Source organism: Entelurus aequoreus, linkage group LG16 (genome assembly GCF_033978785.1).
Source record: "Entelurus aequoreus isolate RoL-2023_Sb linkage group LG16, RoL_Eaeq_v1.1, whole genome shotgun sequence".
In the NCBI taxonomy this organism is placed as follows: Eukaryota; Metazoa; Chordata; class Actinopteri; order Syngnathiformes; family Syngnathidae; genus Entelurus; species Entelurus aequoreus.
In genome coordinates, this window is record NC_084746.1 from 695,683 (window position 1) to 711,143 (window position 15,461).

The 15,461-nt window shown below is 40.0% G+C and overlaps 1 protein-coding gene across 2 annotated transcripts in view; it reads left to right on the plus strand.

Annotated features, from left to right (window-relative positions):
- The window catches only part of b4galt2 (UDP-Gal:betaGlcNAc beta 1,4- galactosyltransferase, polypeptide 2), a 125,056-nt gene extending 111,494 nt beyond the window's left edge, over positions 1-13,562 (plus strand). For both annotated transcript variants that reach the window (XM_062023695.1, XM_062023697.1), the window contains exon 8: positions 10,648-13,562. In XM_062023695.1, the coding sequence (XP_061879679.1) occupies positions 10,648-10,798 (151 nt within the window). In that variant the 3' untranslated portion in view covers positions 10,799-13,562. The remainder of the gene's footprint in view (positions 1-10,647) is intronic.
- The last annotated feature ends 1,899 nt before the right edge of the window (positions 13,563-15,461 follow it).

The following is a 15,461-nucleotide window of genomic DNA, read 5'->3' on the forward strand; positions in this document are numbered from 1 at the left end:
CTATGCCATAGTTTGGTTAGTTGTTTCATGTTTATAGTTTCATGTTTATAGTTTTTTGCCTTAGCTTCCGCGTGCCTTCGGGTTGTTTTCTGTTTTTTATACCCTTTTTGAGTTTTGAATAATTAAATATGTTCCTACCTTCACGCCTTGTCCGCAATAGTCCGATGGCGTCCTGGGAGAACAAACCTCGCAGTAAGCTACCAAAAAAAAACGTTTTGACATCAAAAGCAAATGAATCCTGACCACAAGTAGTCCTAAACTGCGGATGATTACCTGAAAGGTGCGTTGTTGTACGTCAGTGATCAGTGGACCCCGACTTAAACAAGTGGAAAAACTTATTGGGGTGTTACCATTTAGTGGTCAATTGTACGGAATATGTACTTCACTGTGCAATCTACTAATAAAAGTCTCAATCAATCAATCAATCAGGTCAATATTACGTAAAGATTATGCTCGCCATAATAATTTCACTTCAAAATAACTTTAACAGCTAAAACTATGACAAAGTTCTGAGCACATAAATGACACACATTCAAGTAAAACATGAACAAAATGTTCCCGTATGACATTCTGACAAAAAATAATGTGCATTTGTGTCCAAATATTGGTCTCTTTTTTAAGTTAAGCAAGCGAGAAAAACCTGTGATTAATCAAAATGAAATCCATATTCAAAATTCAATCAAAGCCAATCAATCAATGTTTATTTATATAGCCCTAAATCACGAGTGTCTCAAAGGGCTGCACAAGCCACAACCACATCCTGGGCTCAGATCCCACATCAGGGCAAGGAAAAACTCAACCCAATAGGATGACAATGACAAAACTTTGAGGGGACCGCAGATGTGGGTAATACCATATCTCACTCACGCAAGCTAACCGTGCTAACTTGCTATCACATGACACGTGGCTAGCGTAGTGCGAGTCAAAGCAGTCCAATTGAAGGGTTGCTTTAAAGGCCTACTGAAATGAAATTGTCTTATTTAAACGGGGATAGCAGATCCATTCTATGTGTCATACTTGATCATTTCGCGATATTGCCATATTTTTGCTGAAAGGATTTAGTAGAGAACATCGACGATAAAGTTGGCAACTTTTGGTGGCTGATAAAAAAGCCTTGCCTGTAGCGGAAGTAGCGTGACGTCACAGGTTGTGGAGCTCCTCACATCTGCACATTGTTGACAATCATGGCCACCAGCAGCGAGAGCGATTTGGACCGAGAAAGCGACGATTACCCCATTAATTTGAGCGAGGATGAAAGATTTGTGGATGAGGAAAGTGAGAGTGAAGGACTAGAGGGCAGTGGAAGCGATTCAGATAGGGAAGATGCTGTGAGAGGCGGGTGGGACCTGATATTCAGCTGGGAATGACTACAACAGTAAATAAACACAAGACATATATATACTCTATTAGCCACAACACAACCAGGCTTATATTTAATATGCCACATAACAAACACCTCCCCCCTCCCGTCCATATAACCCACCAATACAAATCAAACACCTGCACAACACACTCAATCCCACAGCCCAAAGTACCGTTCACTTCCGCAAAGTTCATACAGCACATATATTTCCCCAAAGTTACGTACGTGACATGCACATAGCGGCACGCACGGACGGGCAAGCGATCAAATGTTTGGAAGCCGCAGCTGCGTACTCACGGTAGCGCGTATCCAACTCAAAGTCCTCCTGGTTGTGTTGCTGCAGCCAGCCGCTAATACACCGCTTCCCACCTACAGCTTTCTTCTTTGCTGTCTTCAAAACGCAAACATTCAAAAGCAAAATGACCATTAACAACAAAAACAACAACATATGACAAAGAAACTGCAAAGGGGATTTATAATTATTGTCACATAAGAGTAAAAAGAAGTTAACCTCTAGTTGGTTAATGAAAAGCAATGAGTCAGAAAATGACATGCTAGAGAAAGCAAAAATATTCATTTTTTGTCCTCACTGGGGTTGCAGGTAAGATGATGACTTTTTAGGGATAGGAATTAAATCATTTATCTGTCATTTTATACCAAAACAAAAGAGTGTTTTCATCCAAATCAATAATAAGAACTAGTTGACACTCGATACTGACTGAGCGTGATGGATTCCTCTCAGCGCAGCTTCCTGCAGCAACATTCGCCAGCAACAGACACGCCATTTATGCAGAGGTCCATACATTATTCATAGTGGAGAGAGGGACAAGAAATTGTGTCTTCTAATTGGAACAAACTTTTCCATCCCTTCTGGACGCTCATTAGACGCTTAGAGGATGCATCTCCCAGGAGACATTCATAGGAGATGAAAAGAAGGTTTTACTTCACAAGCATTCAAAAGTACACTTTTTCTCATCTCAATGTTTCTCCGTAAATCCTGCGTCCATCAAGATATTTAGGATTAAAAATATGCACGCTGGCAAATGAGGCAATGAGATCAAGTTTCTTGGTTGTCAGGAAGTCGTACCTGAGAAGGAAGTCGTACCTGGGAAAGAACCGCAAGAAGATGTTGGCAGAGCATCATCATAATATCATCATTAAACTGGTATATTTGACCTAAGACCTGAGATTAAAGGGGACCTGCACTTTTTTGGAACTTTGCTTATCATTCACAATCCCTATGTAAGACAGGAACACACCTTTTCTGTTTTTGTATGCACTCTAATTGGTAATGTATGGCAAGTATGAGGCGGCTAACAATGCAGCTAAATGGAGTACTCCATTGCGCTCATAAAGTCCTCTAGAAAAACTTACATAAACCGCCAACAATACTTTGTTTACAGTATATGTCGTCACCTGAATATTACAAACCCCGTTTCCATATGAGTTGGTAAATGGTGTTAGATGTAAATATAAACAGAATACAATGATTTGCAAATCCTTTTCAAGCCATATTCAGTTGAATATGCTACAAAGACAACATATTTCATGTTCAAACTCATAAACTTTATTTTTTTGTTGCAAATAATCATTAACTTTATAATTTGATGGAAGCAACACGTGACAAAGAAGTTGGGAAAGGTGGCAATAAATACTGATAAAGTTGAGGAATGCTCATCAAACACTTATTTGGAACATCCCACAGGTGAACAGGCTAATTGGGAACAGGTGGGTGCCATGATTGGGTATAAAAGTAGATTCCATGAAATGCTCAGTCATTCACAAACAAGGATGGGGCGAGGGTCACCACTTTGTCAACAAATGCCTGAGCAAATTGTTGAACAGTTTAAGAACAACCTTTCTCAAGCAGCTATTGCAAGGAATTTAGGGATTTCACCATCTACGCTCCGTAATATCATCAAAGGGTTCAGAGAATGTGGAGAAATCACTGCACGTAAGCAGCTAAGCCCGTGACCTTCCATCCCTCAGGCTGTACTGCATCAACAAGTGTGTGTAAAGGATATCACCACATGGGCTCAGGAACACTTCAGAAAGCCACTGTCAGTAACTACAGTTGGTCGCTACATCTGTAAGTGCAAGTTAAAACTCTCCTATGCAAGGCAAAAACCGTTTATCAACAACACCCAGAAACGCCGTCGGCTTGGCTGGGCCTGAGCTCATCTAAGATGGACTGATACAAAGTGGAAAAGTGTTCTGTGGTCTGACGAGTCCACATTTCAAATTGTTTTTGGAAACTGTGGACGTGGTGTCCTCCGGACCAAAGAGGAAAAGAACCATCCGGATTGTTCTAGGCGCAAAGTGTAAAAGGCAGCATGTGTGATGGTATGGGGGTGTATTAGTGGCCAAGACATGGGTAACTTACACATCTGTGAAGGCACCATTAATGCTGAAAGGTACATACAGCTTTTGGAGCAACACATGTTGCCATCCAAGCAACGTTACCATGGACGCCCCTGCTTATTTCAGCAAGACAATGCCAAGCCACGTGTTACATCAACGTGGCTTCATAGTAAAAGAGTGCGGGTACTAGACTGGCCTGCCTGTAGTCCAGACATTGAAAATGTGTGGTGCATTATGAAGCCTAAAATAGCAGAAGGGAGACCCCCGGACTGTTGAACAACTTAAGCTGTACATCAAGCAAGAATGGGAAAGAATTCCACTTCAAAAATGTGTCTCCTCACTTCCCAAACCAAAACTGAGTGTTGTTAAAAGGAAAGGCCATGTAACACAGTGGTGAACATGCCCTTTCCCAACTACTTTGGCACGTGTTGCAGCCATGAAATTCTAAGTTAATTATTATTTGCAAAAAAAAAAAAAAGTTTATGAGTTTGAACATCAAATATGTTGTCTTTGTAGCATATTCAACTGAATATGGCTTGAAAAGGATTTGCAAATCATTGTATTCTGTTTATATTTACATCTAACACCATTTACCAACTCATATGGAAACAGGGTTTGTATTAGCAAATCAAGGTCACCTTAAGGACATATACATGCCACTTTTAGAAGCGCTTACTTTTACGCTTACAAGCATTAGAAGTGCGACATACAGCAACGACCCACAATCAATTTGTCCTCACGAAATTCTATTTGTTGTATTTGTCTTCAGACTCTCAGGTGTGTCAGTAAATGACTGGAACAGACGACGCACCTGTTGGTCTCCAGGCAGACTTGATCCACATTCATAGTTTATTCAGGCTTGCTGGGCTCATGTCCACCTTTAGACTGAGGAGCGTTGCCTGGACTCTTCAATGAATGTGCCTTATCTCACACACACGCACGCACACACACACACACACACACACACACACACACACACACACACACACACACACACACACACACTCACACACACACACACACACACACACACACACACACACACACACACACACACACACACACACACACACACACACACACAGAGACACACACTCACATTCAGGTCACACAGCAGTCCATTCTCCAAAGTGAGTCACGTGATGAGACGGCAGACCAAGAAAGAACTCCCAGTGTGAGTGACTCCCACATTCTGCTTCTACATGAGCAGGCTCAAGTGTTTGTGTGTGGATTGTCAAATTTATGTTCACCCTTTTTGTTAGTAAAACTACAGAGCGCAGGCTGGTTAGAACAATTTCGCCACACCTAGTGTGTGTGTGACAATCATTGGTACTTTAACTCTAACTTTAACTTTAATATGCTCCATCTAACGCAAAGTACAACCACATATATTTGTTTTTCTAAATGAATGTTCTAACGAGGGTTGTACAGTATACCACTATTAATATAGTGCCGCAATACTAATGAATCATATTCCGTACTATACCGCCTTTAAAAAGTACCATTCCCCCGGCCCCCCGGCCCCTGTCTTCGTCACGTCGTGTCATTGCTGGTTTTAGGAGCAGAGGAGCATGTTGGGCAGCGCACACACACAGAGTACTTACAAGCAGACACAGTGTGTGGACAGAAAAGGGAGAATGGACGCATTTTGGCGTAAAAAGTAAAGATAAAGGTGAAGTTATAACACTGAAACACCCTCAGGAAGAGCTGCTTTAAGACATGGCTAGCTAGCTAGCGGCTAACATCCATCCACAGTGTTTTAGCTACTTCTAAATCACTAATCCTGGTCTCCATGGCGACAAATAAAGTATGTTTCTTACAAGTACCATTATCACTGCAGGACAAGGAATAGCTAAACATGCTTCACTACACACCGTAGCTCACCGGCGTCACAATGTAAACAAACACCATTGGTGGATCTACACCTGACATCCACTGTAATGATACCAAGTACAGCAGCGTCACAATGTAAACAAACACCATGGGTGGATCTACACCTGACATCCACTGTAATGATACCAAGTACAGGAGTGTATCTAGTCGATACTACTATAATTACATCCATATTTTTCAGCATCACAAAATCTTCTTTAAATTTTATTAAAGTATATATTATGTTTATAAAGTCAGTAATTACGTCCCTGGACACATGAGGACTTTGAATATGACCAATTGTGTGATCCTGTAACTATTTGGTATCGGATTGATACCTAAATGTGTGGTATCATCCAAAACTAATGTCAAGTATCAAAGAAGAGAAGAATAAGTGATTATTACATTTGAACAGAAGTGTAGATAGAACATGTTAAAAGATAAAGTAAGCAGATATTAACAGTAAATGAACAAGTAGATTAATAATTCATTTTCTACCACTTGTCCCTCATAATGTGTAGAAAATAATAGGTGTATAAATGACACAATATGTTACTGCATACGTCAGCAGACTAATTAGGAGTCTTTGTTTGTTTACTTACTACTAAAAGACAAGTTGTCTAGTATGTTCACTATTTTATTTAAGGACTAAATGACAATAATTAACATATGTTTCATGTACTCTAAGATTTTTTGTCAAAATAAAGCCAATAATGACATTTTTTGTGGTCCCCTTTATTTATAAAAAAAAAAAGTATGGAAAAGTATCTAAATACATTTTGGTAACGGGACAACACTAGTTCTAACTAGTTCAGACTTTGTCATGTATTGGATCGTATTAAGTGTACCTAATAAAGTGTCCAGTGAGGGTGTCTATGATAGAGGTGTACCTAATGAAGTGCCCAGTGAGGGTGTCTATGATAGAGGTGTACCTAATGAAGTGCCCAGCGAGGGTGTCTATGATAGAGGTGTACCTAATGAAGTGCCCAGCGAGGGTGTCTATGATAGAGGTGTACCTAATGAAGTGCCCAGCGAGGGTGTCTATGATAGAGGTGTACCTAATGAAGTGCCCAGCGAGGGTGTCTATGATAGAGGTGTACCTAATGAAGTGCCCAGCGAGGGTGTCTATGATAGAGGTGTACCTAATGAAGTGCCCAGCGAGGGTGTCTATGATAGAGGTGTAACTAATGAAGTGCCCAGCGAGGGTGTCTATGATAGAGGTGTACCTAATGAAGTGCCCAGCGAGGGTGTCTATGATAGAGGTGTAACTAATGAAGTGTCCAGCGAGGGTGTCTATGATAGAGGTGTACCTAATGAAGTGTCCAGCGAGGGTGTCTATGATAGAGGTGTACCTAATGAAGTGCCCAGCGAGGGTGTCTATGATAGAGGTGTACCTAATGAAGTGTCCAGTGAGGGTGTCTATGATAGAGGTGTACCTAATGAAGTGCCCAGCGAGGGTGTCTATGATAGAGGTGTACCTAATGAAGTGCCCAGCGAGGGTGTCTATGATAGAGGTGTACCTAATGAAGTGCTCAGCGAGGGTGTCTATGATAGAGGTGTACCTAATGAAGTGCCCAGCGAGGGTGTCTATGATAGAGGTGTACCTAATGAAGTGTCCAGCGAGGGTGTCTATGATAGAGGTGTACCTAATAAAGTGTCCAGTGAGGGTGTCTATGATAGAGGTGTACCTAATGAAGTGCCCAGCGAGGGTGTCTATGATAGAGGTGTACCTAATGAAGTGTCAGTGAGGGTGTCTATGATAGAGGTGTACCTAATGAAGTGCCCAGCGAGGGTGTCTATGATAGAGGTGTACCTAATGAAGTGCCCAGCGCGGGTGTCTATGATAGAGGTGTAACTAATGAAGTGCCCAGCGAGGGTGTCTATGATAGAGGTGTACCTAATGAAGTGTCAGTGAGGGTGTCTATGATAGAGGTGTACCTAATGAAGTGCCCAGTGAGGGTGTCTATGATAGAGGTGTACCTAATGAAGTGCCCAGCGAGGGTGTCTATGATAGAGGTGTACCTAATGAAGTGCCCAGCGCGGGTGTCTATGATAGAGGTGTACCTAATGAAGTGCCCAGCGAGGGTGTCTATGATAGAGGTGTACCTAATAAAGTGTCCAGTGAGGGTGTCTATGATAGAGGTGTACCTAATGAAGTGCCCAGCGAGGGTGTCTATGATAGAGGTGTACCTAATGAAGTGCCCAGCGAGGGTGTCTATGATAGAGGTGTACCTAATAAAGTGTCCAGTGAGGGTGTCTATGATAGAGGTGTACCTAATAAAGTGTCCAGTGAGGGTGTCTATGATAGAGGTGTACCTAATAAAGTGTCCAGTGAGGGTGTCTATGATAGAGGTGTACCTAATAAAGTGTCCAGTGAGGGTGTCTATGATAGAGGTGTACCTAATAAAGTGTCCAGTGAGGGTGTCTATGATAGAGGTGTACCTAATAAAGTGTCCAGTGAGGGTGTCTATGATAGAGGTGTACCTAATAAAGTGTCCAGTGAGGGTGTCTATGATAGAGGTGTACCTAATAAAGTGTCCAGTGAGGGTGTCTATGATAGAGGTGTACCTAATAAAGTGTCAGTGAGGGTGTCGCTGCAGGTCTTGGAAGCACATCAAATTAAAAATAATCTAATAATGCAAAATATGTATGCTTGGATGCATCTAGTTATGTCATCTATGATCCATGACAGATTTATCTGAAGATCCTCCATTTTTTCCCCCAAATATCAACATATATTTCTCCCTCCATCTGTCACTTTATTTCATCTCTCAAACATCATTTTATCTGCAGGTTCATCCATCTTCCATGTTTTTATACTGTCATTGAAATAGCTTCTTACTTTTTCTGGTCCCTCCATAGATGGAACTGTCAATCCTTTCTAGATCATTCTATCCTTACCTCATTATGCAGGAAGCAATGTGCTGTCATGACCTGCCAATTGGAGGTCACGTCTTGTATAGTTTTTGGGGGTTTACTTCCTGTTTTACGCTTGTATTTTATTCCCACTTCCTTATCTAATATTTACATATTATATACACAGTATATAATATATACTGATTTATTATGTTATATATTATACTTCCCAAACACGGTCTTTGAATGTGAACATCATGTCTGAAATGAAATGGAAATGAAGGCAGCAGCCCAATTTATGCTGCAACTGGACAAGCTTGCATCAGCTGTGAGCAGCAAGCTCTTGCATTCTTCCACTTTTCTCACATTTGCAGCACCTGAAACACCCTCACATTCCAATGACACCCTCACATTCCAATGACAACCTCACATTCCAATGACACCCTCACATTCCAATGACACCCTCACATTCCAATGACACCCTCACATTCCAATGACACCCTCACATTCCAATGACACCGTCACATTCCAATGACACCATCACATTCCAATGACACCCTCACATTCCAATGACACCCTCACATTCCAATGACACCATCACATTCCAATGACACCCTCACATTCCAATGACACCCTCACATTCCAATGACAACCTCACATTCCAATGACACCCTCACATTCCAATGACACCCTCACATTCCAATGACACCCTCACATTCCAATGACACCATCACATTCCAATGACACCCTCACATTCCAATGACACCCTCACATTCCAATGACAACCTCACATTCCAATGACACCCTCACATTCCAATGACACCATCACATTCCAATGACACCCTCACATTCCAATGACACCCTCACATTCCAATGACACCATCACATTCCAATGACACCCTCACATTCCAATGACACCCTCACATTCCAATGACAACCTCACATTCCAATGACACCCTCACATTCCAATGACACCCTCACATTCCAATGACACCCTCACATTCCAATGACACCCTCACATTCCAATGACACCCTCACATTCCAATGACACCATCACATTCCAATGACACCCTCACATTCCAATGACACCCTCACATTCCAATGACAACCTCACATTCCAATGACACCCTCACATTCCAATGACACCCTCACATTCCAATGACACCCTCACATTCCAATGACACCATCACATTCCAATGACACCCTCACATTCCAATGACACCCTCACATTCCAATGACACCATCACATTCCAATGACACCCTCACATTCCAATGACACCCTCACATTCCAATGACAACCTCACATTCCAATGACACCCTCACATTCCAATGACACCCTCACATTCCAATGACACCATCACATTCCAATGACACCCTCACATTCCACACCCCACCTCCCCGGTTTGTAAATAATCAAATGTAGTCACTTATTCTTATGCTTTCTGATCTCTCTCTCTATGTCCACTACTTGCTGTACATATCCTACCAAGTCACACCTACACTGTTTCAATGTCCATTTCTCTGATGATACAATTGTTGATGACTGAAGTGTTGATACCAACCAAACCTTAAGAGATATTCCTGGCTATGAATTTGCTCATTGCTATTGTTATGTTTTTGTGCATTATTTGTTGCCGTCATCATTAAAGGAACAGGTTACTCATCAGTTACTCAGTACTTGAGTAGTTTTTTCACAACATACTTTTTACTTTTACTCAAGTAAATATTTGGGTGACTACTCCTCACTTTTACTTGAGTAATAAATCTCTAAAGTAACAGTACTCTTACTTGAGTACAATTTCTGGCTACTCTACCCACCTCTGACTATGAATAACACAAAAATGGCTACCACACTCAGATATGGTAGCACAAGCAAATGATTTTTGGTCCAGAACATATTTAGTGGACCCCGACTTAAACAAGTTGAAAAACTTATTGGGGTGTTACCATTTAGTGGTCAATTGTACGGAATATGTACTTCACTGTGCAACCTACTAATAAAAGTCTCAATCAATCAATTAGCTTTACTCAGCTACTTGATTCTGCATATTTTTGATATAACATCTGTTATTATTACACTCATCTTCCAGTAGCTGCGTCTTCCGACAGCTAGTTAGTCGATACTGACTCAACAGTGCCTCTGCTGGTTGCAACCTGGTATTCTAAAATAGCTTTGGATGTGGTTGTGTGTGCAGGTTTAATAAGATCCAGAACACCAAGAACACCATGAAGAAGGACGGCATCAGTTCTCTCACCTACAGAGTGGTCCAGGTCAAGAGGTACTCGCTGTACACAAACATCTCGGTGGAGATCGGCAAACCTCCCCCCCGACATTTCCGCGGCTAGGAGAGGCAGATGAAGGGAATATTGAGGGTGTGGTCAGGATGAAAACTTGTTCTTGCATCTTCTGGCTTTGAGGACAAACATGAAGAATTCATGGAAAACATTGAAGAGACCGCAAGAGTTGTGGACAACATCAACATGAAAGTATTGCACATGGATGTTCTTTTCTACTTCCAAAAAACCTGGATATCATCATTAGGAAACTGAGTAGAAGGTGTGGATCTACTAAAAAGGGTTAGCTTAAGAACGATATCAATCATCTTCATCCCTTAAGTACATTGTCCTGCAGGAGTCACCTAAAGTGCTCCAAAGTGGACGCAGCCGGCATTAATGAATGAATGTAAGACACCTGCATCTCCCACATTTGCCACAAAACACAACAATTGAAGCTTGTCAACGTTATCATTTGCGTGGAAGACGTGGGGGAAAGATGCTCGTTTAAGAAATGAATCATTCAAGATTAACTTTATCAAGTCCACATAACAGGAGCAGTAAATGGGTTTCTTTTATAATAATTCTTAGATTTGACATTTTGTGAGGCACAAAGAGGTCATATTACTTTATTATTCCCTAAATAATATTCCAAATTGTTCATTTATTGCTGTTGTTGCACAGCAAAAGTCAGACTTTGAGGTTTTTAATGTATCATCTTTCATTTTCATTATATTCCAAGCTATCTTCTCTGTTTGTCATCCATTGACTTGGTGTATTATGGAATTACATGTGAGGCACAAAGGGCTCCGAAGACAAATTAACACCCCAAAGCTGTTATTTTAACGCCAGCAAAAGGCAAACTTATTTTATTGTCTTATTTTATTTGAGATTAAATTCATTATTTTTATTTTTATATAATTGTTTTATACTCGTTACTTCTACAGACAAAATGACACCCAAACTTACTATTGTAACCCTTTTAACTTTTAGTTTTAACCTTTTTATTTTAACCTGTTTTAGCATTTTTGTTTGTATATATTATTTTCAACTACTAAAGTTAAAATAATACACACCTAAAATCATATCCCTAAAATTATTAACATTATTGATAATATTATTGTTATTATTATTATTTATACATCTAAAATAATACAAAAATTCAAAGGTTTTTTTTCGACCAGGGGTCCCCAAACTTTTTGACTGGGGGGGCCGCATTGGGGCCCGGGCTGTCTATATATATATATATATATATATATATATATATATATATATATATATATATATATAAATAAATTCCGAGCGTGATGATGTCACATTATCAATGGGAAAATGCCTTTTTAAACAATATGATTTGCCTGAGCTAGGAGACACCGAGAGTAACAAGCAGTAGAAAATGGATTAGAAAGGACAAATAAAAAATAAAAAATTGTTTAAAAAAATAAAATTAAACATTTATTTATTTTTTATTTTTTTACTTGGCACTTATGGCGCGAGTTTAGGGAGCCCTGCAGTGAACTGTATCATTTGAAAAATGTAATTTTGTCTCTTATTCGTCTGGCTTTATGAAAGAATTCAGTTTGTAGGAAATTGTAATATTAAGATGAAAAACAATGAGCCTTATCAATCATACACTTTTCTTTCTGACTTGTTTTTAGACCTTTATTCTTTTTTGTTTTTATTAACGAGGTTGAGTTGTTGATCATATACTGTATCTGAATCATCTTGTTGCACTTTTAGTTAGCATCGTTAATGTTTGTCGCCAAACCGAGCTGATGCCTTCAGTAGTCGTTCTTTTTTGTCTGAGAAAATGTTATTTTCTTTCAGTTGAATGACAAAAGAAACTAAACTCTCATCTGGAGATGTGTTTTTCATTTGAGGTTCTTTTATTTTGTGCATTGTCATTTTCCTGTGCAGGAAAATGCCTCCATTTGTCTGCCACCTTTCAGCCTGAAGATCCTCTCTTAAGCGCACACATTCTCACTGTCTTCCCTTTTTATTTCTCTTTTTATCACCTTTGATTGCCTTTTCAGAGTCTAATTGACCTTTCCGCCTTCCCTCTTGCTGCAGGGTCTAGTGTTGCAATCGCCCCCTCGCCTCCAGTCTATATTTTCATTTGCTTTATGAGGCAATAAAAATGTTGTAAAGTAATAAACTTGTTGGATTTATAACAGGAGTGAATGTTACAGCTGCCACATGCAAGCTTTGGATGACTGCAAAGTGGACCAAATGTTGCTTTAAAGTCCTTAAGTGACCCTGACTATGTGTCACATTTCTGTTATACAGCAAAGAAATACAGTTGTTATGCATCTTTTGCAGCAGAAAACAAAAAATTGGTCTCACGTTGGATGGTTTAAAGTTTGTAATGTGCGTATGTGTGTACATTTAGTCATGCTGACTATCACCAACAAACACATGTATCCACATTAATCATCATTGGAAATGACTAAAGGAGGCGTGGCCGGAGGAGGAAGTATGTCTTTGGAGACATTTACTAAAAATATATCATTTAAAACATGCCTTCTTTTGTTAGCAGAATGCTGTAAAATCATGAAATGGGCAGAGGTGGGTAGAGTAGCCAGAAATTGTACTCAAGTAAGAGTACTGTTACTTTACAGATGTATTACTCAAGTAAAAGTGAGGAGTAGTCACCCAAATATTTACTTGAGTAAAAGTAAAAAGTATGTTGTGAAAAAACTACTCAAGTACTGAGTAACTGATGAGTAACCTGTTCCTTTAATGATGACGGCAACAAATAATGCACAAAAACATAACAATAGCAATGAGCAAATTCAGAGCCAGGAATATCTCTTAAGCAACTAAAACAATAATATATATTGAATAATAATACATTAACATAAAACAAATGAAGGCAAATTGAGCCACAATAACTTAACAGCACCATAGGCTCAGTAGGCAGAGATTACAAAGGAAAATAACAAGTTAGCCTTTACGCAAACCATAAACTGATAGGTGTGGGCTGCACCTGGGAACACACTGATTGGTGTTTCTATGCATGCGTGAGTGTGTGTGCGACTGTGTGTGTGTGTGTGTGTGTTGTGTGTGTGTGTGTGTGTGTGTGTGTGTGTGTGTGTGTGTGTGTGTGTGTGTGTGTGTGTGTGTGTGTGTGTGTGTGTGTGTGTGTGTGTGTGTGTCTATGAGGCTGCAGTGTATTAATAAATGTCCCCACATGATGTACATTTGACAGTGATTCATAGCAGGGAAGCTAACATCAGCCTACGGTGACAGCCAAAATATCTACTAACGTTACTTACCGCCATGTGCTTCCTCAAATTTGATGTTGAGTTCATGTAAGCTTAAGCTTGTTAATCATGTGACCGCCTGGCTCTGTTTGATTGGTGAAACGGAGTCAAACGTCACCAGTGACTGCATTTGATTGGTGAAACGCAGGCATGCGATAGATCCTACTTTGAAGGTCTGTCTGACAAAGCAAAACAAACAAAGCGTGCATTAACAGATGGATAAAAATCAGTAGCGAGTAGCGAGCTGAATGTAGATAAATGGAGCAGAGTAAAAGTAGCGTTTCTTCTCTATAAATATACTCAAGTAAAAGTAAAAGTATGTTGCATTAAAACTACTCTTAGAAGTACAATTTATCCCAAAGGTTACTGAAGTAGATGTAACGGAGTAAATGTAGTGCGTTACTACCCACCTCTGGAAATGGGCTTACTAGGTTTTCATCAAACTATGACAATTTGTAGAGAAAAATGCAAATGATGATGATTGATGCTCGACCTGATAGGTTTTCTATAGTAGTTTGACTTGTTTTAAGGACAGTTTTAACATTATTCAAACATATTTGAAGAGTGTGTGCATGAGGACATGAAGAGCTTGTTAAAAAGTCATAAAATCGATTCACTTGGTTTTCCTCAGTCAACATTTTTGGCAAAATGCTAATCAAGATGAGTGACATTATCTCTGATTAAGTCTGCTTAGCGTTATTATGATGTTAAGTATTGATCAAATCATCATGAAGTGGACGTCAAACAGCGACCAGTCGCAGGAAAAACATTAGGAGGAGTTTTGTTGTTGTTATTCTTTGAAGGACTCTGGTTGCCAATGGAGATGTAGTACTCGTTAAAGGGGAACTGGAATTTTGGAGTTTTGTTCACAATCCTAATGAGGGACAAGAAAACAAATGTTTTATTTGTGTTTTTTGCATTCTAATTTGTAATAATCGTCTCGTTCTCGGTGGCTAGCAAAGCAGGTAATGGGTGCTATCCATTCTGCCTCAAAATCGCTTTAAAAATGCATGAACAATACTTAACTTACGTCCCGTAACCTGTATAACAACCGAGCTGTGGCAACATTGTGTCTGTAAGAGCAAACACTGAGCACAACATCTTGCCACGGCATTAGCCGGAAGGATTTTTTTTCAAGTTGACTTTGGGTAAGCACGCCATTTATGTCGGCATAGCTTGGCTCCAAGTTCCACATTTACACTGTAAAGTCACACCGACCTCACTCTCTCGGCTTCCGTCTGCTCAAACGCTTCCCCGTCTGTCCGTACTCGCTTCTATAACCAGCAGTTCCTCCTCTTTGTATTCAGCTTCAAACAGATAAGGTTGTGAATCCTCATTTGTTCAAAAATAGTCGTCTTCGTTGTCTGCTACCAAGTTTGCCATGATTACTGTTTTTTCCGGACCATAGGGCGCTCCGGATTATAATGCGCACTGCCGATGAATGCTCTATTTTCGATCTTTTTTCATATATA